The 23,205-nt window shown below is 56.7% G+C and overlaps 3 protein-coding genes across 13 annotated transcripts; 1 reads left to right on the top strand and 2 right to left on the bottom strand.

Moving 5' to 3' along the window:
• Positions 1 to 3,186: 3,186 nt before the first annotated feature.
• On the top strand, positions 3,187 to 10,502 carry TNK1 (tyrosine kinase non receptor 1). Of its 2 annotated transcripts, none has more exons than XM_067021703.1 (13): positions 3,187 to 3,491; positions 4,816 to 4,980; positions 5,146 to 5,216; positions 5,340 to 5,531; positions 5,664 to 5,819; positions 5,937 to 6,220; positions 6,454 to 6,727; positions 7,927 to 8,021; positions 8,363 to 8,518; positions 8,772 to 8,851; positions 9,206 to 9,486; positions 9,569 to 9,664; positions 9,749 to 10,502. In XM_067021703.1, exons 2-13 carry the CDS (start codon positions 4,818 to 4,820, stop codon positions 9,860 to 9,862), a joined length of 1,962 nt encoding a protein of 653 aa, XP_066877804.1. In that variant the 5' UTR covers positions 3,187 to 3,491; positions 4,816 to 4,817; the 3' UTR covers positions 9,863 to 10,502. The 2 variants fall into 2 exon arrangements, with proteins under 2 accessions (XP_066877804.1, XP_066877803.1); XM_067021702.1 differs by having other exon boundaries at positions 3,475 to 3,491; positions 4,758 to 4,980.
• On the bottom strand, positions 10,500 to 15,400 carry PLSCR3 (phospholipid scramblase 3). 10 transcript variants are annotated; one of them, XM_067021707.1, is made up of 8 exons: positions 14,981 to 15,396; positions 14,591 to 14,768; positions 14,082 to 14,323; positions 13,927 to 13,969; positions 13,605 to 13,825; positions 13,199 to 13,288; positions 11,400 to 11,561; positions 10,500 to 11,204 (listed from the first exon to the last, which is right to left on the bottom strand). In XM_067021707.1, the coding sequence occupies exons 2-8, from the start codon at positions 14,595 to 14,597 to the stop codon at positions 11,148 to 11,150; spliced, it is 822 nt and encodes a 273-aa protein (XP_066877808.1). In that variant the 5' UTR covers positions 14,598 to 14,768; positions 14,981 to 15,396; the 3' UTR covers positions 10,500 to 11,147. The 10 variants fall into 10 exon arrangements, with proteins under 10 accessions (XP_066877808.1, XP_066877811.1, XP_066877809.1 ...); XM_067021710.1 differs by having other exon boundaries at positions 13,199 to 13,360; positions 13,698 to 13,825; XM_067021708.1 differs by having other exon boundaries at positions 15,229 to 15,396.
• A 6,420-nt stretch (positions 15,401 to 21,820) lies between these two features.
• Positions 21,821 to 22,929, bottom strand: TMEM256 (transmembrane protein 256). The gene is made up of 4 exons (XM_059047301.2): positions 22,811 to 22,929; positions 22,478 to 22,509; positions 22,140 to 22,220; positions 21,821 to 22,042 (listed from the first exon to the last, which is right to left on the bottom strand). Exons 1-4 carry the CDS (start codon positions 22,893 to 22,895, stop codon positions 21,899 to 21,901), a joined length of 342 nt encoding a protein of 113 aa, XP_058903284.1. The 5' UTR covers positions 22,896 to 22,929; the 3' UTR covers positions 21,821 to 21,898.
• Between the last annotated feature and the right edge of the window lie 276 nt (positions 22,930 to 23,205).

Below are 23,205 nucleotides of genomic sequence, written 5' to 3'. Positions count from 1 at the left end.
CCCTCCGCTCCATCATAAGCCTGAAGGAATATGGTAGATACAAGAGTGCTTCCACTTTAGGGGACTTCCCTGGTGGTCCAGTGGTCAAGACTTCGCACTTGCAAGGCAAGGGGCCTGGGTTCGATCCCTGGTCGGGGACTAAGATCCCACCTGCCACGTGGTGCAGCCAAAAAATGAGGAAAAAAAATTTAAAAAGAGTCCTTCCACTTCAGAAAGTAAACCACCAGTTATATACAAGGTGGTGGGCTGGTGACTCCATTAATAAGTGAGGCAAATGCAAATTGGGAAAGGATGGGACCTCAGGGTCCTGGGAGATGGAGATGGGGTGATGGAACAGAGGGTTTTACCCAAGGGTCTGGGGCGAGATGACCACGTGGGGGCCAAGGAGGGCCACATGGGGAGGGGGCAGGGATGGGTTCACCCAGAGAATGTTTATAGATAAGCTTTAGAAACTGTCATCCCCATCCCTCCCAGAAAAGGAGCTCGTGATGTCAGAAATCTTCGTTTCACTCTACCCAGACGACTCTGTCTCATCCTTTTGTTCAGCAAAGGTTACTGAGCACTTATAAGTCAGGCACTTAGACTGGGCACGGGGGACCTAGCAACGCCCAGGCAAGGTGAAGTCACTTTCTACCCGGAGCTTGGAACCGAGCAGGGAAGACAGACAGGTTACTGGCAAATTCTACCAGAGCAGTGAGTGCGATGACGGGAAAGCACAGGGATCTTGGGGTGCAGGGGAAGAGACCTGACCAGTTAGGAGTAGTCTTCCTGGACTTAGCAAGGCCAGCTTGGGAGAAGGGTGGGAAGACTTCCAAGCAGAGGGAACAGCCATGCAAAGGTTCAGAAGAGAGACAGCCAGAAGGCGGCGGTGCTTTCCCCGGCTGAGACGTTGATGTGGGTGGAACGGGGAGCGCCTAGTGCTCTCAGGGCTCAGAGGAGAAAAGGATAAGGGAAAGAAGCACCAATGTAGTTCCTGACAGGAGCCGAGAGGTCTCTGCACAAGGATGGGCCCTACTCCTCACCCAGCCCAAGGTGGGAGAGGGGAGGTTGGCCACCTGGGTGCCCTCTCTACTCGCCCTCCTGGTTCTCTGCCCTGCAGAGAAAGACTTGGCCCTGGTGGTGTGAATGTGTCCATCCTTCTCAGATGCAGAGCCTGCAGGCAGGGCAGAGGTTGGGGAAAGGCAGATGGAGGGGGTGGTGTTCAATCTGGGCCTCCAAGTTGAAGCGTTAGCAGGATGCCCCATCTCAGCCTGGAGGAGGTGCTCCCAGTGGGGGTGAGGACGGTCAGGCTGTGCTCCCCAGCACCCCATCATCCTTTATGGGCAAAGGTGGAGATGAGAGAAGCTTAACTCCAAAAGTAAGAAATGAATAGGGAGAAGGGGAGGGATAAAGAGGCCTCTGATTCCCTAGGTTTTTTCCAAGCCAAAGACAAAGGTGGGGCAGAGCCTCTGCCTCTGGTTTCCTGCTGGAGCACAGAGGACCTAGGCTAGGAGTCCAAGCAGTAGCACTCCCCATCCAGCCTCCTCTCCATCCCACAGCCAAGGTCCAGGCAGGGGCAGCCTCTCTCCCCTGAACCAATGGTCAGGGCCTCTTCCTTGAGCTCCCTGCTGCTTCTCTCTCACCTTTCCCTAGCCTCTTACTACGGCAGGCTGGTTCTGTCACTAACCTGTTAAACCTTTCAGTGGTTAGCAGAGCCCTCAGGTAAGGCCCAAGCTCCTGAGTGTGTTCTGCAAGGCCCTGCAGAAAGAATCCAGCCAGGGCAAGGATCATGTCAGCTTGTTCGCCTGGGTCCCCAGAACCGTGAAAGCTTGCTGGAAGGATGAACTGATACCTAGTTTGGCTTCTGCCAGCCTCTCCGGCTGCATTTGCCTTCATATCCCCCCCTGTGCTCTACACTCATGTATTCATTCAACTCCCAGAGGACCTCTAGTGCACCCAGATCCGTGAGGACACTGGACATTCGGAGGAAAATCAGGTTTCACACGCTCTTCCCTGAAGATGCGCACGGAGCATTGTGTAGAACTTGGACAACACCAGGTTGAATCTCAAAAATGGGTTGAGTGAAAGAAGCCAGATGCAAATAATAAACAGTGTGTGATTCCATTGACAGAAAGGTCCAGAGCAGGCAAAAGTGATCTATGGGTTTTAGAAATCAGAATAGCAATTGCTGGGGAATTCCCTGACATTCCAATGGTTAGGACTCAGCGCTTTCACTGCCAAGGGCGCGGGTTCAATCCGTGGTCAGAGGAACTAAGATCCTGCAAGCCTGCGCTGCGTGGCCAAATTTAAAAAAAAGAAAAAAAAAAAAAAGAATAGCAATTGCCTCTGGGGAATGGCATTGATTGAAAATGGGCATAAGGCTACTTCCTGGGATCACAGAAATGTTCTGGGGACTTCCCTGGTGGTCCAGTGGTTAAGACTCCCCGCTCCCAATGCAGGGGGTTTGGCTTCGATCCCTCTTCAGGGAACTAAATCCCACATGCCACAACTAAGAGTTTGCATGCTGCAACTAAAAACGCCCACATGCCGCAACTCAATAAAAGATCCTGCATGCGGCGAGGGCATCCTCCTCCTCAGAGCCTTCTGAGCCAGACTGTGTCCCTGCCCCACAGGCCAAGTAGCACCATACAGGGCCCTGGGGTCAGCAGAGGTGACATGGGGGGAGGGGCTTATGCCGGAAGGAGGCCAGGAAGTGCCAGTGATGGGAGTGCATGCCCTGAGGCATGGAGTGCTGCCCTTGATCACCAAGTCCAGGTACCAAGCCGGGACGGGGTTGAGGAGCCACTCAGAAGCTGTCTCCACCCCCCAGCCCACCCCCCCACAAGAATCCCCACAGATTCCACCCTGGGGAGCTCCCCAAATGGTCCTTTTCAGGGGCAGCACATTAGACTGGGAAAAGGACATTCAGAGCTGGGAAAAGGCCAATGGCTTCAGTCTTAAGACTCTGTCCGGGCTGGGAGCTGACTTCGTGCACCCCCATCACCACCTCCGCCGAGGCGCCCTTCCCAAGCCCGCTGCACCAGACCGGCTTCCTCCATCAGAGTGCCAGGAAGCCCTCTCCCCTACTAGGGGGCTGCGACTATGTCCTATTCCCGGGGCCCTGGGCGGGATATCTCTACTAGGTGCGTATTCATTTAAGGGGTGGGGCTCTGCTTGAGAGAGGTGGAGGATTTGGTAAGCGGAGGTAGGGTAGACGGGGACGGGATACCGAGGAGGAAGTCCAGGGAGGGGTGAGAAGTTCTTTGGAGAAGTCTGGAAAGGGGGTGGGAAGGTGGAGAGAGGGTGGGAAGGAGGTGAGCAAAGGACAGGGGAAGGGAGGCTTCTCAGGATCTGGCCTGGCGGAGGACCGGCCGCCAGGCGCTCTCACCTAGGACCGAGGACCCGGGCCTAGCCGTCAGGCCCCGCCCCCCCGCGGCCTCCGTCCCGCCCTCCCCGGGATTTAGTCCCGGCAGCCTGGGAGGCTCCCGGGCCGCCGCTTCCGCCTTCGCCAGGTGAGGGTCCGGAGAGGCAGGGGCGCCGGCGAGCGGGCTGGCGGTCGCTCGGGAGCGCGTCCGCGGGTGCTGAGCCTCCCCTCCCCAGTCCTTACCTTCCGCGGGCGCGTCTCCTCCTGTCCCCTATCTCGCGCTTTCCCCTTCTCACCTGGTTACTGGTGCTGGTCTCCCAGCGTCCTGGGCTTTCGCCTTCCCCGCCCCTGCTCGTGCCCGATTCCTCGCCACCTCCGAGTGTCCATCTGGACCCCGCCTGGGGTCCTCTGCTTCTTCCAGGCTTAACTAATTAGGGAGAGGGAGGGGGCCAGGTGTGTGTACAGGCAGCCGGCACCCAGAGCACCTAGAGCCTTATTTAACAAAGATTAGTGGGGTTGCCCTGGAGCCAGGTTAGAGTGAGTGACTCAGGTGTGCCGGCCAGGCTCTGTACCTGGAGCTGAGGTCAGGTGAGTGTGGAAGGGACTGTGCACTTGGCAGACTGGGTGGCTCTGAGCAGTACCTGAGCTTAACCGCCCATCGCAAATGCCCGATTTGATTTCACATGTTGCTGCCTCGGGTGTAGAAGAGGCAATGACCCTGGGCGTCTCTGGGCAGAGGAGGCAGTCTGCCCACATAACGTAGGTATGTGTGGACACCGTAGCTTGATGTCTTGTGCGTTGTGTGTGTTTGTGTGGACCTGGGTGTCTCAGACATGAGGGGCAGTGTATCTTGGAGGCAGTGAACGCAACGTGTCTCAAGTAGGTGTGTGTGAGGGGTACCTGGCAGGAAGTCTGGTGTTCTACGGCAACATATACTGGAATGCCTCAGCTTTGAGAGGACGTGTATCTGGGTGTCTCAGGCGTCTTTTGCATCATATCTATAGGTGTGTGTGTGTGTGTGTGTGTGTGTGTGTGTGTGTGTTGTACCTGCGTATCTCAGGTATGGTGTGGTTAGTGTATCTGGGCATCTCTGGAGTGTATGTGGTGGGTCAGAATGTCTCAGGTGTACCTGAGTGGGTGTGTACAAGGGTGCACCTCAGGTCTAAAAGGTGGTGAATCTGGGTGGCCTAGGGGTATGGGCACTGTGCCATAATAGCTCAAAGTGAGCAGGGCCACACACCTGAAGTCTGTGCAGTGCTGAAATCTTAGGTGTGAGGAACATCCTTCCCGGGGTTTGTGTGTGTGCGGGGCAGGAATCCTGGTTGGTTCTGATGTCCCTCCCTCTGTACCTGAGTATTTCTGAGGGGTTGAGGCTGGAGCAGGCAACCATGTCTCTGGTTCCTGAGTGTCTCAGGTGCCCACCCTGGGCCATGTGTCTGGGGGACAGGGCACCACAGGGGTTCCTCCTCCAGACATGCTCCCCGAGGCGGGCTCCCTGTGGCTGCTTCGGCTGCTCCAGGACATCCAGCTGGCCCAGTTTTACCGACCCATCCTTGAGGAGCTTAATGTTACTCGGCCAGAGCACTTCGACTTTGTAAGACCTGAGGATCTGGACGGCGTTGGCATGGGCCGGCCTGGTGAGGGTCCCCTGCCCCAAGGCCCTGCTGTCTCCTTCCCCAGACTGTCAGTTACTACTCTCCCCCCCCACCACACCCACCAGCCCCCTTCTTGCCTGTAAATCCCTTGCATCCTGCTCCCCCCCTCCCCCATTACCCCATCCCTCTGATTCTGGCCTCCTCCAGCCCAGCGTAGACTGGCTGAAGCTCTGAAGAGGCATCGTTCGGGGCTCAAGTCTAAGAACTGGGTCTACAAGGTGTGTGTTTGGGGTGGCGGTAAGAGGCTTAAAGGGCCAGCTCAGGCCCCGGCAGGGGTGGGCTGAGTGGCAGAGAAGGATGTATGCAGGGTTCCACACACATGATTTCCACCACTGTTTCAGATCCTTGGGGGCTTTGCCCCAGGGCAGAAGGAGACCACCCCACCCTCAGACAGCCTTCCATCCCTCCCTGAGCCAGATGGGGGACTCAAGTGTCTGATCCCAGACCGGGCTGTGTGCAGAGGGGAGCTTCTGGGCTCCGGCTGCTTTGGTGTGGTGCACCGAGGGCTGTGGACACTGCCCGGTGGCAAGGCTGTGAGTGTCCAGGGAGCCTCCTTCATTCTGGGTACCTGGGCCAGCTTCTCCCTCTGTTCTGTGTGCCTCTCTGCCCTGGCCTTGGCTTAACTGTTCCCTACGTTGCCTGATGGTGCTTCCCCCCACCCCCAGGTCCCAGTGGCTGTCAAGTCCCTCCGGGTGGGTCCCGAGGGCCCCGAGGGCACTGAGCTAGGGGACTTCCTGCGAGAGGTATCCATCATGATGAACTTGGAACACCCACACGTGCTGCATCTGCACGGCCTCGTACTGGGCCAGCCTCTGCAGATGGTGAGCAGACCCAGACGCCGGCTCCCGGGACAGTCCCGGGGGCCGATGTGCGACAGGAGGGTGAGCGCCAGGGTCTCGTGGGGCCGGACCACCTCTCGCACGGCTGTGCTCCCGCAGGTGATGGAGCTGGCGCCCCTGGGCTCCCTGCACGCACGCCTGACCGCCCCGGCCCCCACGCCCCCGCTGCCCGTGGCCTTGCTCTGCCTCTTCCTGCGGCAGGTGGCGGGGGCCATGGCGTACCTGGGGGCCCGCGGGCTGGTGCACCGGGACCTCGCTACGCGCAACTTGCTGCTGGCTTCACCGCGCACAATCAAGGTGGCTGACTTCGGGCTGGTGCGGTCGCTGGGCGGCGCCCGGGGCCACTACGTCATGGGCGGACCCCGCCGCATCCCCTTCGCCTGGTGAGGGGCCGGGCGGACGGGAGGGATCTGAAGGGCAGGAGCTGAGGGGCTGCGAAGGGGCTGGTCCTCTGAGGGAGGCGTGGACTGGAGGAGTCGTCGGGTCTGGAAGGGCCAGGAAAGGAGGACTTCTGAGCACCACGGCGGGCGCACTAAAGGGGCGTGCCCAGTGGCAGGTGGGCGGTCCGGGGCACACACCCGGCACACATCCAGCCCCTTCAGCTCCGCTTCCGCAGGTGTGCGCCGGAGAGCCTGCGCCACGGGGCCTTCTCTTCTGCCTCGGACGTGTGGATGTTTGGGGTGACGCTGTGGGAGATGTTCTCCGGGGGCGAGGAGCCCTGGGCCGGGGTCCCGCCGTACCTCATCCTGCAGCGGCTGGAGAAGGACCGAGCCCGCCTGCGTAGGCCTCCGCTCTGCTCCAGGGCCCTCTACGCCCTCGCCTTGCGCTGCTGGGCCCCCCACCCTGCCGACCGGCCCACCTTTTCCTACCTAGAAGGGCTACTCCAAGAGGTGGGAACTCCTGCCTCCCCAGAAACGCTCAGTCTCTTTTCCCTCCGTTGCCTCTCCCAGGGTTCCACGCACAAGACTAACGTATACTGGCTCGGTATACTGGCTCCCGGGCTGGGGTCTGGGACCTGGCTCTGAACAAAGCAGATCCAGTCCCCGCCTGCAGGGTGCTCAGAGCCCCAGGGAGACAGCTGGGGTCTAGTGGATGCAGGCTGAAGGCGGGGGGCTGGGGCAGAGAGAGGGAAGCCCAGAGCCCGGAGCAGTAGGATATGGTGGGTGTCTCACAGGCAGAGGGAAGGTTCGGCGTGGGAGGGGGAAGTACGGTGACTAAGGAGGCCCAGGCATCTTAGGGGCACACCAAGGAGGGACTTGTGAGACACGGTAAATAACCTGCGCTAACACCTAGAGCACTCGATCTGCGTAAGATACTGTACTCAGTGCCTTACGTGTATCCTTATATATGTTCACTCATTTAATCCTCACAACAACCCAGCTCGGGTTTAGAGAGGGGGCAGTTAAGGCACTGACCGTTTAAGTGATTTGCCAAAAGTCACACAGGAAGTGGAGGACTGGAGATTTGAATCAGTCAATATGACTTCAGAGCTGTGCCCGAAATCACTATATACTCTACCATTAAAGGAGTCTAGTCCTTAACTCTGAGGGCACCTGGGGGCCATGGAAGGGTTGTGAGCAGGGGAGTTATAAGCCACACTTACAGGTTATGTCACTCTGGTTTGGTGCAAGAATGGATTAGAAGCGTGGTAGTGAAGGTAGAAAAACCAGTAAGCCACAATGGTTGTGAAACAGAAGATGAAGAAGTCTGGATGAGGGTCGAGGCAGTGGTGCTATGGAGAAGTGGAAAATTCCCAGAGGTGCTTGGGAGGCTGATCTGATGGACCTGCGTGTGGAGTAACAGCAGTGTGCGGGGTGACTCTCCCCTTGGTCCCCTAGGTAGAGGCAGGGTCCCCCTTTGTTGCTTCCTGACCCCTGGGCTGTGTCCAGCTTGGCATGGGATCCAGGTCTGCCTCCTCTACTGGATTACAACTGAGGGACAGGGACAGTCCCACCCTGGGGCCAGGACAGAGGACATACCTGGTATGGGTTTGCTTGGTGGGTGCACAAACAGTCTCCACTCCGCTCCCATGATATTACCCTTCTGACTCAGGCCACAAGCCCACCACCCTCTCCTCCTGTCTCTGTAGGCCTGGCCTCCTGAGGGACGTTGTGTGAGGGATGTCACAGAGCCCGGTGTCCTGAGGATGGAGCCTGGTGACCCCATCACTGTCATCGAGGGCAGGTGAGGGCCTCGTGCCTCCCACCCATCCCCAGGGGGAGGACTCCCTCCCCACCCTCCTGGCCCTGGTCCCAGCTCAGCTTCTCCCCAGCTGCTTGAACCCCAATCCTCTGCCTCATCTCCTCCTCTCCCCACTGGGCCCTGAGAGCTCCACCACAGTCCTGGCCTCCCTGCTGGAGCCACCACTGGCCCATAGAGCCCTTTTGTTTTAGAGAGAAAAAAGCTTCCCTTCCTCCGGGCAGATGCAGTTCCATGGCACACAGCTTGTGAGCTGAATGTGGGCTGGAGCCCAGCCCTCACTCTCCCCTGGCTCCCATCCCCTTCACCAGCGCCTCTTCCCACAGCCCCGACTCCACAACCTGGAAGGGCCAGAATGGTCGTACGTTCAAAGTGGGCAACTTCCCAGCCTCGGCAGTGGCGCTGGTAGACTCACCAGCCACCCGTCTGGTCCTCAGAGGCTCCCCTGCCCGGGGAGAGCGACACCAGGGAAACATAGATGGGTGAGGACCTGAAAGAGTGGGGGTGGGCAGAGCTGGACTGGGGGAACCAACCAAGGCCAGCAACTTCTCTGGAAGGGGAGCCTGGGGAGGGGGGTGGGATAAAGCTGGAGGGGAGGCTGGACTTGCCTTCCCGCTGGAGCTTCCACTCTGGGTCTCGGCCTGCCTGGAAGCCACAGAGATTCTTTGGGAGAGGGCACTGCTCTATGGGGTAGGGCTGGGGGTGTGGAACATCAACTGGAACACTCTCCAACAGGGACAGAGTAAAGGTAAAGCCTCGGGATCCGCCTCCAGCTCGGGGCCAGAGAAGGAATGTGGCCCTGCAGAGGATGAGAGGTGGGCATGGCGGTGGGGACAGGGCTTCCAGGGTCTCCGAGGACGTCAAGGATAAGCCTCCGGCGACGCCCCCTGCTCTGAAGCCCTGCCTTTGCAGATATGATTTCCCCACCTGTGATTTCCCGGCCCACATTCTGCCTGCTGACATCCTGGCTGTACTTTAGATAGCGTCTCCCCACTGCAGCCCCTGGCAGTTCTTTGGGTCCTCAGCTGCTTCGGCCTGGGCGTCCATCCTGCACACCTGGTTTCTTGTCCCCCCGACACGAGGACCACCCCGAGGACAGCACAGATAGCCAGAGAATGGGAAGAAGGCAGCTGGGCTTTCTCTCAGGTTGTTTTTTCTCAAATGTGTAGGCATTTCCAAGAGTCTGGAGTCGGTTCTGTCCCTGGGCCCCCGCCCCACAGGAGGTGGGTCGAGCTCCCCCGAACTTCGACATGCCAGAACCGTGCCCCCCCGCTCCCCCGTAGCCACCAGCTCCTCTTCCCAGCCCAGCCAGCCTCCCAGGGAGCGGCCTCCCTGGCCCAAAAGAGAACCCCTACACAGTCACCCTGTGGGAGCTCCTGGAGCCAGCAAAGCCACCGTCCCCTCTGGGGGACCCTTGCCTGACCCCGAGTTGCAGAGGAGGATTATGGAGGTGAGGTCTCCCTGAAGCGTCCTGGTGTCCAAAAGGGGCTACGGGCTGGCGAAGCACCTAAGTGAGGCTTTGTCCCCTGCAGGTGGAGCTGAGCGTGCATGGAGTCACCCACCAGGAGTGCCAGGAGGCTCTAAGAGCCACCGGGGGTGACGTGGTTTCTGCCATCCGGAACCTCAAGGTACAGCCACACCCTTCTCTCGGGTCCCTGCCCCTCCCAGCCTGGCCCTCTGGCCGCCAGCTGCCCTTCCTCTCGTCCCCACAGGTGGACCAGCTCTTCTACCTCAGCAGCTGGTCCAGAGCGGACTGCCGGCGCATCCTGGAGCGTTACCAGTGGGACCTCTCAGCCGCCAGTCGCTACGTCCTGGCCCGGCCCTGAGCTCTGCTCCTTTGGGCACAGACACCAGATGAACCAAGGGCCTGGTCACGTGGGATCAAGCAGAACCGGAACAAGGTCCTGACAGGGTGTGTACCCACCTGGGGAGAGCCTGCCACGGGCAGGTACCGGAGGAGCCCAGGATCGGGCACTGGTGAGTGTCTCCTCACCCTGCCCGTTGGTCTCGGAGGGCGTGAGCTCCCTTGGCCATAGGAGGATCTCGTGCACTTTGCCCACCACATTCCCAACAAAGGAGGACTTGGAGGAACAGAGCTGCGACACATCACACCCATGGGAAGCTTCTATCGCTACAGAAAATGAGCAAGAGGCCATTCTGGGCCACGGGCACAGCCATCCTGAACTGCCATCAGCTACCACCCTGGGCTCTGTGGGAGAAGCCATCCTGGATGACAGGAACAGCCATCCTGACTTGGGGCATATGGACCAAACTGCCTCGGCTTGGTCTGGGGCCATCATGGGTGATGCAAGTGGCTCTCTTAGACTCGAGGACACTTGATCCTGGCAGCATGGATTATGAGATGGGCCAGCTCCCGCCCACCCAAGCTGTCATATTTCCCTTTGTTTCTCCCCACACCCAACTCTTTCTCCTGCCCTCTCCCATTACATACGTCTTCCAATGTCCAAAACGTTACAAAGTTTATATGAATATAACGTACAAAGATGCAGCCTCCTTCCTAAGGAAGGGGCAGGAAGGGGTGGTAAGGCACAGGAAGTTGCAGCAAGCACCAGCTGAGGAGAGGAAGTCGGCATTGGGGCTCTGGCCCTATAGCTATCGGGGGTGGGAGGGAGGGAGGGATCCCCCTCAGAGCGCCGTCGTCTGAGGCTGAACTAATTGGCCGAGCTGATGCGGAGAGAGGGTGACCGGGGTCTGCCGTCTTTGGTGCTGCTTGACCTTCCCCACCCCAGCCCGGTCATAAAACCCTGCATTCCAAGGCCTCATCTGGAGCAGAGGCCCTGGAGGGGATTGGGAGGAAGTCAGCAGGGAAAGTTGGAAAGCCGATATGCCCGCGTGCTGAGGGTGTGCTGGAGGCAGAAGAGGGAAGTAGCAGGGGAAGGGCGCTCATACATACCCTTCCGTAGGGGCTACAGGTGAAGCAGGCCAGGGGAGTAGGGGAGGCCTGAGGCACCAAGCCTCCAGCCTCAGGCAGCCCTGTCTCTCCCCTGCAGCGCCCATGGAGGCAAAGGGGCTGCCTCTGAGGAGGGGCCAGGGCGGGTGACCATCTTGAGTTCTGGTTGAGATGATGGTCTCCTCACCCCGAGGTGGCCTCTAACTGGTGATGGCAGAGGGCCCAGCGCCTCCTCGCTTCTCGAAGAACATGTAGTCCTGAGGGAAGGGCGCGGTCAGCAGGAGATCTGGAGGGGCCCGCCTGGGTCAGCTATCACAACCCAGGTCTGGAACCACAGGCCCCCATAGAGTCTGTCCCTAACCCTCTCCTAGCAGGAGACCAAGAAGTGCTCAAAGCCTCAGAGTGAGAGCAAAAGGGCGGCGGGGGGCAGGGGAGGGGGGGCCCCGACTCACAATGAGAAACGTGGCTCCCAGCAGCACAGCCTTCACCCTCACGTCCAGGTCCAGTGGGAACTGCAGGCCGAAGTCATCTGCATCGGTGAGGGCTTCTCGGAGCAGCCCACCCCACTGCTTGCTGATGCGGCCCACGCTGCGGGATTCATCTGGAATCTTCACCTGGCGGGAGAGAAGGAGAGAGGGAGGGAGGGAGGACCCGCATGGGGGAGGATGTGCTTGATCTCATCGGCGTCCAGTCTCACTCCCACAGTCACCATAAACGAACTGTGCGGGCTCTACACCTAGCGAGTCCTCCCAAAGCCTTGGGTTTCCATGTGACATCTGGGGAAACTGAGGCACCCGAGGTCACACTGTGAGTACACAGCAAAAATCAGGTTGCAGACTCAGATATGTTGTTCTTGAAAGGCCACATGTGACTACTAGACATCAGTGCTGGGAGAGACAGAAGCACAATACAGTCATCTCCTTAGGGGATGGCCAGTGGCTAGGTTTATTTTGCTTACCAAAGTTCCTGCCGCCCACGGTTGGTGCAGTTTGTGCCCTGCAGAGTAGCCTGGCCAGGCGGGCAAGGGAGGCTGCTAAATGCCTGGCTGCACTCTACCAGCTGACCAGGCTGCTAGAAGGCCCAAAGGGGTGCCTGTCACCCTCGCATCTGCAAGGTAGGGAGGGCTCTGTTTAGCATGGCATGCAAGCCTCATCCAGGGTGGATCCAAGCCCATCTAGTGGGGGGAGGGGACAGCAGAAAGTGGCCTCTGAGGACCAGGATTTCCACTGGCCTCCCTGGGCCTGGCAGCAACAGGCCCTGCCAGTGTGGATGGTAATTCACCGTGACTCCCTGGACTCTTTCCTATGCTCATTCTCCAGTGGCTAGAACTAGAGCGATGTCCTTCCCAACCTCCTTCCCCCATGGTCCTACAGCCCTAGGGCATTTCCTGCAGACCAGTCCCAGGGTGGGTAGGGCCTCTCCCAGTCAGCCCTGCGGTCCCAAGAGTGCAGCCCCAAATGTGGACCATTCATAATTATGTAAAAGGAAGACTGGCCCCCGATGAGAGCCCCACAATCTACATATTCCCAACCAGAGTTCACCCAGTTACCTCCTTCCCAACCAGTTCCCATCACGGAAGCTTCCCCCAACCACCAAGGTGACTCAGTTTTTAAAAGTAACCTAAGATAAGGTACCTCATCAGAAGCCTTGGGAAGTCTACTGGGATATACCTGTTGTTTCTCCCTTATCTACACACATATTCACGTGCCTTTGTCTTCTAGAAAGTAAGGTGTTTCCCAGGCCTTATTTTGAAATGGTCATCACTTGTGTTCTCCAGGCTCCAGGTTGGTGATTGAAATGCATGGTAAGAAGGATTCCAGGCTAGGGGTGGGTAGGTGGACGTCTGGACTTCTAGGTTGGCAGGGCAAGCCACAGGATGTTAACAAGTTAAATTAGTGCTCGCTCCCGGGCTCGGGCTCACCAACTCAAACACAGCGGCCAGGCGGGCCCAGCCCATGGTACACTCAGTGAGCATCCTTCACCCTAAATCCAGCCTGACCTTAGATTTTTTTTCTCCCTCAACACAGGGCTGCAGGTCACAATCAGCATTGGCCCTTAAGTTGAAACCCTCTTTGCCATATTTTTATAAGACCATGGGCCATCCTATTTCTGAATAGAGGAAAACTGGAAACGTGGTAGGCATCCCAGTGGATTTGGACTGATGAGCTCTTGACCGTCCTGTTGGCCATCCTGCTGCATGGATCATCTTGTTTTCTGAAGGTCCCAGGAATCTCCCCCTTATTCCTGATACCTCAAAGTTGGTGTCTGTGCCACAGCCACAGGTCCAGCAGGGCCCCACCACTCGCAGGACGGTCTGGCGGTCAGCGTCTTGGATGGAGAACTTGGGGAGGAAGGGATGCCAGGTCTGTAGAACGTGGCCAATGGTGGTGCCTGGTGGAGCCTGTACTTCCATCTGGAGTGGGCAGCGGACAGGATCACTGCCCAGCCAGGCACCCTGGCCCAAGCGCTCACCGGTCTCGTTTTATCGCCTGTCTCCCCTCGCAAGACCTCCCATCCCCTTCACTAGACCTCCCATCCCTTCTGCGCCCAACTCCCACAGGAGGCACGCCTCATCCCATGCCTCATCCTGGTCCTGCCCCGGTCAACGGCCTGCCCCCTACCCAAGTTTCTCCCTGGCCCCATCCTTCCCCGCCCACCTCCTGGAGGCCACAGGGACAGCAGCTGCAGCCACAGTGGAGGGGGCGGAGCAGGCGCAGCACCTCTCTGTCCCCGGGGTCCACCAGGCGTACACGCAGGGGCCGGCGGGCGCCACAGCATAGCCGGGCACAGCAGTTGCTCTCCTCCGCCGCCTGGCCCAGGGGCTGTCCGGCTCCCGAACGCAGTTCGTAGCGGTTACAGGTCTCCCAGCCCAGGAGCGCTGCCAAGGGGTGACACACTGAGGCTCGGCCACCAGCGCCTGCCCACGAGCCCACTATCTGCCCCCGTCACGAGGCCTAACATACTCCTCCTTCCACTCACTTTCCACCCGCTCAGCCTTCTGGTGAATCAAGATCTGATCAATCTGGAAAGAGAGTAGGGGAATGCGCAGACATCAGCTGGCCGGCCTAGTCGCCTGGGTCCCCTCCCTGTCACTCCTCCCTCCCTCCCTCCCTCCCTCCCTCCCTCTCACTCACCTGCGCCAGGAATTCGAGGCCAAAAGGCACCCCTGGCAGTGGCAAAAAGGGGGCAGCTGGTCCCGGGGCCCCAGGGCCGGGCGAGGGGAAGAGAGCAAAGCCGGGCGCAGGGGTAGGCACGTGGGCGGGCATTGGTGCCTGCCCCGGCCCGGGCCCAGGATGCAGCGTCGGCTCCGGGTACCCAGCGGTCACAGGGTAGGGAGGTGGGGGCGAAGGGGCATAGCCTTTGGGGGGCAAGTAGCCTGTGGGGGGACAGGAGTAGGTTAGAAGTGGCCCCCGACCTCATCTCTTTACCCTTTGGCCCTTGGGCCGCGAGGCTGCGGGGAAAATGTGGTGGGAAGAGAATAAGAAAGATGGGGCGGGGGAGCAGGGCGGCGGCTTCTCGGGAGGAAGGGAGGGGCCCCACACAGCCAGTCCGAGCACATTCCCGGAGGATGCGTCCGACACCGGGTTCCCAAGTCCGTGGCGGGGGGCAGATAACAGAGACCCTCGGCCTTGCGCCCACTTACCTGCCATGGGAGAGGGGCGAGGGTTCGCGGGATGTCGGTGTCCCGGAGGCTTAGTTCTAGAAGTGGAGGCAAGCTCGGAGACAGCCAGACAGACACAAAGACAGACACAAAGATGGACAGGCAAACGCAGAGCGGCAGCTGCGCCCAGCGCCGGCCCAGGGTCTCTAGGGCGGCGCGTCTGACTCGGGGAGAAACCGAAAGTGTCAGCTGGCAAGGCGGGGGCCCTGGGACCCTGGATTCCCTCAGGGGCCCCAGAACCGCCCCCTCCCTTTGTTCTCCCATTCTCCGCGGAGGCGGCTGTTGGGAGACGGCAGGACAGATGGACCCGCGGTCAGACCGACGGCCCCACCTTGAGGGAGGTCTCCTGACCCCTCTGTTCCCCTTGCTCACCTGAAGCCCCTAGAATAGCCCGGTTGCCCAGCACTAGGCTGCTCTCGGGAGCTGGCGGAGGCGGGCCCAGGAGCTGACTCCACCCCCGCCCCGTCCAGGCCCCGCCCCTCCCAGCCTGAGCAGAGCGCCTGCGCAGGAAGACTGCCGGCTCTCCTGCGGCGCCGGCGACGGTAGGCCACCCGCTTCGCGGCTTGGCGGGCGTCTCCGCCCTTTCCACTCGGATGCAGAAGCCCAGAGAGGAAGCTTGCCTGGGAGCGTAGCCGGGTGAGCCCTAGCCCTGCGACTCCCGCCAGGCCTGCGGGCGCAGAGTGGTCAGTACCCCTTGGTGGGAACGAGGGCCGCTTGCGCGGCGCTGGAGCCCAGGCTCCTCCTCCCGAGGGCGGTTCGGGCCTCGCTGACGCAGCGGAACACACTCACCCGTTGGCTTCTAGGACTGACTCCCCTTCTGCCTCCCTGGGGCTACCTTGCCAGTCTCCTCTCCCTGACGTAGCAGTGACCCACACAGACCCGTTGCAATTATAGTACTTCCTTCAGGAGCCCCCAGCCACACGGGGGATAGACTGCCAGACGGTGTCAGTAACGAGTGGGCGTGAGGTGAGGCTCGGGGGGACAAGAGGAGGCAGCGCGGTCCGCGGGAAAGCCTTCTCCCAACAAAAATCGCTTCTTTCGCTTTGTTTGAGTGCTGAGCCCAGGCCCGCAGGTGTAAGGAAGTTCTGCGCCTTGGGGGCCTATAGGCAGAGCGGCAAGAGATGAGTTCACAGAGTCTGGCCCACGTGCACAGAGGGCCTTGTGGGAGCTGCGCTTTGGCCCCCAGGGCAGCGGGGAGTCCACTGAAAGATTTTCATACAGAGGGAGAGGTCAGATGTTTTAGGAAAACCATTTAACCTGCATGGTGGAGACCAACAGAGGCCCCTAGGCTGGGTTGACAGTATTCTGGGGGAGAGGATGGTTGTGATAGTGTGGACAGACAGAAGTGGCAGATTTTGGAGATATTTAGACAATAATATAGAATTTGTTTGGGAAGTGAGATGTGGAGGTGAGGAGTCCAGGATGACCTCAGGTGCCTGTCTGGTGACCAGGCAGATGGAGGTCTCACCCATCAAGATGCACATGGGGAGAAGCAGGTTTGGCGGCTTCTTTGTCCCTATGTCCATGTTCCTCTGGGCTGGTCCTACAGCTTCAGTCATCATCTTCAAACCCAAATGCTGGACCTCTCCCCTGGTATCCCTTAGTGCCTCAGATTCTACCTGGCCCAAACCACACGCCAGCCTCCACCAAAACATACAGAAGTTCAGTTATTCAACAGAGATTTAATGTCAGACAGGTAATAGAAGTATTTAGCAGTTTTTAAAAATTCCCAGTCTCCTGGAGTTTACATTTTAGTGGGGAAGAGACAGACAATTTACATAAAATACATCAGAAGTCAGACGGTGACAAGTGCTATAAAGAAAAATAGAGCAGGATAAGAAGGACAGAGAATGGTGGACAAGAGTTGCAGTTTTATAGGGGGCAGACTAGGAGGTGATGGCTGAGCAAAGACCTAAAGGAGGTCAAGGATTAAGCCATGCACACTTCTGGGTGAAGAGTTTTTCAGGCAGAGGGAACAAGGGCAAAGGCCCTGAGGTAGAAGTGTGCCTTGTTTGTTCAGTGAACCAAAAGGCCAGTGTGGCTGGAATGGAATGGAATGAATGAGGGGGAGGAAAGAGAGGTCACAGGAGGCCAGATCACATACAGCCCTGTAGACCAGTGGCTTCTACTCTGAGTGAAATGGAAAGTGTTGGAGGGTTTGGCCAGAGAATAGAAAAGAGATTTTTTATTTTTATTTTTTTAGATGTTGGGGGTAGGAGTTCATTAATTAATTTATTTATTTTTGCTGTGTTGGGTCTTCGTTTCTGTGCGAGGGCTTTCTCTAGTTGTGGCAAGTGGGGGCCACTCTTCATCACGGTGCGCGGGCCTCTCACTATCGCGGCCTCTCTTGTTGCTGAGCACAGACTCAGATGCGCAGGCTCAGTAGTTGTGGCTCACGGGCCTAGTTGCTCCGCAGCATGTGGGATCCTCCCAGACCAGGGCTCGAACCCATGTCCCCTGCGTTAGCAGGCAGATTCTCAACTACTGCACCACCAGGGAAGCCCCAGACATGAGATTTACATACTGAAACAGTAGTCCTCAACCCTGGCCACAAGTTCAAATCATCTGGGGTGCTATAAAAATACCTCTAGCTGGGCCCTGCTTCAATTCATATCAATTACATTAGAATATCTGGGGTGAGGTGCAGACATAGAAACCTTTTTTTTTTTTGTGCGGTACGCGGGCCTCTCTCTGTCGTGGCCTCTCCCGTTGCGGAGCACAGGCTCCGGATGCGCAGGCTCAGCAGCCATGGCTCACGGTCCCAGCTGCTCCGTGGCACGTGGGATCTTCCCGGACCGGGGCACGAACCCATGTCCCCTGCATCGGCAGGCGGACTCTCAACCACTGCGCCACCAGGGAAGCCCAGGAACTTTTTGAGAGTTCTCCAGCAGATTTTAAATTGCAACTAAGGCTGAGGGTGACAGTGTTAGAAGGACTTCTCTCTGTCTCTCTCTCAGGCTCTTTGTCCGGAGTAGGCTATAGGTAGGCAAGGGCAGAAGGAAGTTCCTTCAGAAAGCCAGATGAGGGCTTCCCTGGTGGTGCAGTGGTTGAGAGTCCGCCTGCCAATGCAGGGGACATGGGTTCGTGCCCCGGTCCGAGAAGATCCCACGTGCCGCGAAGCAGCTAGGCCCGTGAGCCAAGGCCACTGAGCCTGTGTATCCGGAACCTGTGCTCCACAATGGGAGAGGCCTGTGTACCGCAAAAAAAAAAAAAAAAAAAGCCAGATGAGATTTGCAGGTGGCATGGACCAGCTGCCAGAGTGGTAGCAATGGAGGTGGTGAGAAATAGTCAGTTTCCAGTTATGTATTTGAGCCAACAGGACTTGATGATGGCTTGGATATAGGATGTGAAGAAAAGGGAAGTCAAAGTTGACTCAGGCTTGGCCCAGGAGACCCTTCACTCTTACTGCTTTGTCATTTCCTGCCTGCCCACTCCATCCTGAGCTCCACGCACTCCAGTTCTCCTCTTGACTTGTTATCAGTATAATCTTGTCCCTTTTTCTGGTGAACCGTGCATGCTGAAAACCCAGCAAATGTGCCAAAGTCTTACCAGTCCCCTAAGGCAAACAAGCCCACCTCAGTATCTACTTGTAACACTCAACACATTGTATCATTTTTTAAAGGCTCTGTCTCCACTGCTGAAATCTGAGTTTCTTGGTATGTACAAGGAAAAAACTCAGCTTTGGGAACTGGACAGAAGAGAGTTTGAATCACAGTTTCTAAAGGTCCTGGCTCTGTGATACAGAAGAAGTTGCTTCACCTCTCTTAGCTTCACTTTCCACTGATTTGCACGACTGTTGAGAAGACTGGACACAATGTACAGCAATAATAGGGACCAATTACCACGTGGTCCTTATTTATCTTGGTTTCCCAAGAGTCTGACCCACAGGGAGGATCAAAGCAAAGGTATTAGGGATATATTCCATGGACTGTGGCCATGCCAAATGTCAGGGTCTCCTCCAGCTGGAGGTTCCCTGTGCTCCAGATGCTGCCTGAGATGAAGGGTGGATGAAAATGCAGCAAGGGCACTGGACCGGAAGGTAGGAGCCTGGGGATCCAGTGTCGGCTCTGCCACTGGCGCTCTGGGCCACTCTGGGGGTCCCCTTGAGGCCTTATTTTATTCTATTTTATTTTATTTTGGCCGCACCGTGTGGCTTATAGGATCTTAGTTCCCCGACCAGGGATTGAACCCAGGCCCACAGCAGTGAACTCGCAGAGCCCTAACCACTGGACTGCCAGGGAATTCACCGCCCCCCCCTTTTTAAAATTTACTTATTTGGCTGCACTGGGTCTTGGTTGCGGCCCGCGGGACCTTCATTCCAGCATGTGGGATCTTTTTTTTAGTTGTGGCCTGTGGGCTCTTTAGTTGCGGCATGTGAACTCTCAGTTGTGCACGTGGGGTCTAGTTCCCCGACCAGGGATCAAACCCGAGCCTCCAGCATTGGGAGCGTGGAGTCTTAGCCACTGGACCACCAGGGAAGTCCCTCCTCTCATCTTTAAAATGAAGAGATATTGTGATCCTCTACTAATACACCTCAAGTGTATGCCTCCTCCCTGGATATAAATGCTTCAGTGGCTCCCCATCGCCCTCAGAAGGATCCAACCTCTCAGCACAAGGCATTCCACCATTTGGCCCTGTCTGTCCTCCTCTTTCACTACTGGCCCTCTCCTGATCTTCAAGCCAGCCACCAGCAATTCTTTCTGGTCTTGAAGGCACAGGGCTCTCTTGCCTCCAAAGCTCTTGCCTTGGTCTGGAACATGCTCTCCCTCCTCATCACTTAACTCCTGCAGGTCTCCACTGAACACTGTACTACACTGCAGCTGCTACAGAGGTCTGGAGCTTAGCCAGGACTAGGGTCGGAGATAAATTCTGGATTTAGAAATATGCAGATTGTAATTAAAGCTATGGAGCCAAATGAAATTACCTAGAAATCGTCTCACTCAGCTAAACGGTCTGCACAATTTTGAATGCACACCATCAGAAAAATTAAGTATGTACCCCCCAGTATACTATACAGATATGCACGTTTATAAAATATACACAAAAATAGAAACTTTAAAGGTGAAACTAAAATACGTAGACCTATGAGTTCTACTTTTTTTAAAATTAAAATTTGGAAACCATTGATTTAAACTGGGTACAGACGAGAAGCCGGCAAAGGAGCCACAGAGATAGGGAAGACCAGGAGAGTGGTGTCAGAGAAGAAACAGATGTGTTTGGGGACAGTGTGGCCAACTGTGTCAAATGCTGCAGAGGCTGAGGAAGATGAGACTGAAAATCATCCACTGGGTCTGGCAACCAAGAGGCCATAGTGATTCATGGGATCCTTCCAAGGGCATCTATGGGGAAGAGATGGGATAGAAGACTGACCAGAGTGGGTTGCAGAGTAAACTTGAGGCCAGATCTCTCTCCTGAGCTCAGACACCTCCCTGAGCGCCCCAACTACCTGCTTGGTGCCTCCACTTGGATGTCTCCCAGGCATTTCAGAAGCAACATGTCCAAAATTGACCTCCTGATCTGCCTCCCTCTAATCTGCCCCACCCTTCAGTGTTTCTCATCTAAGTAACAGCACCTCCATCCAACCCGGTGCGTAAACCAGAAATCTCCCTCATTCACCCTTTCTGAATTGAACATTTTTACCACCTCTTCCACCCTCGGCCAAGCCACCATCACCATCTCACACCTGGACCTCTTTAGTGGCCTCCTGGCTGGTTTTCCTGTTGTCATCCTTGCTGTCCTCTGATTGGTTCTCCAGATCTTTTAAACACATAAATCAGATCCTAGCACTCCCTCACTTTAAACCTTTCAATGACTTAACTGTTGCGCTGCAAATAAATTTTGGGTGCCTCACCACACCACACATCAGCCACGCTGCTTTTGCTCTTTCTCCAGCCCGCCCAGTTCTCTCCTGCCTCAAGGATTTCAAACTGCTCCATTTCGGCCTGTTTGCCAGGTATTCTTTCTGCCAAAACCACACTTCCTCTCTACTCTGTGCATGGTTATTTCCAGCTTCAACAGGACCTCCTCTGCAAGGCCTTCCCATCTAAAGGGGCACACCCTCCACAGCCCCATTGTTCCAGGCCCCCTGTTCTTTTCTTTCAAGCACATAGCATACCTCACAGTGATATATTTGTGTTTAGTTGTTTAAGGTCTGTTTCCAGTACCAGATGGGAAATCCCACGAGGGAAACATGGAGTCTGTCTCGTGCACGGTTCAATTTCCTTGTAACGTGTTTGTCTGACATGTGACCAACACTTGATGAGCACTGGTTTAATAAAAATTGCCCACTAAATACCCTCCAGTTCTCTGCTGTAGGTGCTACTCCAGCCCGCCTTGCCACCTTTTCTCACTCCTCTTCTGCCTAAGTCAGAAACTCATCCCACACCGAGGACTCAGGTGGCCCCATACCCCTCCCCTCCCACCTCTTGTCTCTTTGTTCACTGTTTCAGCCACACAACAGAGCTCTTTAAAGAATCATCTCAAGCACTGTGAAGCATTTTCTGACCCCCAATACATGATGTTCTGTCCCTGCTTTGACCCCCAAAGTATTTTGTAACTAATGACACCTCGTCCCGCCTTGCCTTAACCCTGACTTCTAGAGTAAGTGGCTGCTCAAAAAACCCTCTACCCGGATACCAAGGGGGAAAGGGGTCGGGTGGGAGGAATTGGGAGACTGGGATGGACACATATACATTATTGATACTATGTATAAAATAGACAACTGGTGGGAACATACTGTAGAGCACAGGGAACCCTACCTAATGCACCGTGGTAACCTAAATGGGAGGGAAGTCCGAAAGGGAGGGGATATCTGTATGTGTATAGCTGAGTCATTTTGTTGTGCAGTGGAGGCTAACACAACATTGTAAAGCAACCATACTCCAATAAAAAATTAAAAAGAAAACCCACTACCCTACAGAAATCTAGTATTAATGCTAGTGAGCATCAGAACCACAAGATGAGCTTATTAGAGTACAGATTGCCAGGCCCTGAAGAGGGCTTTGGTAAGAATCTGCATTATTTCAAGCATTCTTTATGACTCTAATGTCCACCAGTTTAAGAACCTCATAACAAGTTAACTTGAAGTGAACCCTGACTCTCCACCCAGGCCCCAGTCTTGCTGATTCGGTCTTAGGAAAGGGAAGGAGTTCAAAGGTTGACAATCCCTACCCTTCCTCCTTTAAGAGGTTAAGATGAACAAAGACTCCAAAGTTCGTTATTTGCCTTTCTCTTTTAATCCCCTCCCTGCTCCACTTCTAAAAAGTACCCAGAAATTAAACACAAGGAAGCTCAAAGAGCCAAGGCAAGCCAGCCCAAGAGTAGCAGGCTCCCTCCCACAGGGGCCAAAGTCTGGACGCTGGGGTCTCCACTCAGAGCCTGGTAGTAAAACGTGGTGCAGAATAAGGTAGTTCCAGAAGCTAGCAGTAACCCGGCCTGAAGGAGATACAAGGCGGAATGCAGGCCAGTAAGAACAGGGCAGGCTAGAGGGAGTGGGTGGGGCTTGGTCAGGGTTAGGGGTGGGGGGAATTACCCAGAGGGGCTTTCTGCACAGGGGCACCCCTAACAGGGCCAGGCTGTGTAAGAAGTGGTGTTTGTTGGTCTTGTCAAAGAGCTGTAAGAAAAGGAGAAATGGGGGGACTTCCTAAGCAACGCAGGATCCCGGGGGGGACACAAGGGACAAGAGTTCGTCCTCCAACCCCAACTCTCAAGTCCCAGCTTGCCCCTCCCTCAGGCACCCAGGCCTCAAGAGTTGCATCTCTTGCCGCTACAAAGACCCGCGCCCCGTCCCTCCCCTACTTCCCTCAGGGACCCCAGACTTTGTGCCCTCATAGGCCCCAAAGCCAAGGAGCCCCTGGGCAGTTACTTCACCTCCTTCCCGTAGGCATCCGGAAACTGGGCTCCTGTGGAAAGGAGAAGCAAAGGTTACCAGTCCTAGCGCCAACCTCGACCGCCCCAACTCCCAGGGGGACCCAGGTGGACGCAGGCGAGAAAGGGCGCCCCCAGTAGGCTTCTAATTGGTGGAAACACGCATTAGGCAGTTCTGGGAGCCAACTGGGCCGGGCTGAGGGACTTTAAAAGGTTTAGGGCTCCGCGGGCCATCTGGTCGAAGGGAGGGCAGACATTTCCCATAGACTCCGCCTCTGCACCAGACCCTAAAGATCGCCCCCAACACAATCCCAGCTCCATCCCCAGCCCCCTGACCGTGCGCCCCGTAGGAGGCCAAGCCTAAGGCCCCAGCTCCGGACAAGGCGCCCAGGCGGCGGAAAGCAGCCCCCGGGCCAGCCATGGCAGTGGACTGTCACGCGCCGGATGAACACCGCCCGAGCCACCCAAGAGGCCAACCAATCCCGATCTCCCATGCAAATAAGGTCCACAGGTGCCCAATCCGGGCCGTGTTCATTTCAGCGTCCATGTCCTCACCCGGGTACTTGGGCCTTTGTAAAACCTCTGTTGAGTGGCGAAGACTTCTGGCGGGCGGAGAAACCAGAACCAATTAGGAGCGGAGGAGCGGAGCAGTGGAGGCGGGGTTTGGGGGGCGGGACTAGAGGATTTGCGTCACGGATTGGCCCACTTTCCAAGTTGGTAGCCTCTTTTAA

The sequence above is a fragment of the Kogia breviceps genome, chromosome 19, assembly GCF_026419965.1.
Source record: "Kogia breviceps isolate mKogBre1 chromosome 19, mKogBre1 haplotype 1, whole genome shotgun sequence".
NCBI lineage: Eukaryota > Metazoa > Chordata > Mammalia > Artiodactyla > Physeteridae > Kogia > Kogia breviceps.
This window is presented reverse-complemented; position numbering and strand designations above follow the sequence as displayed.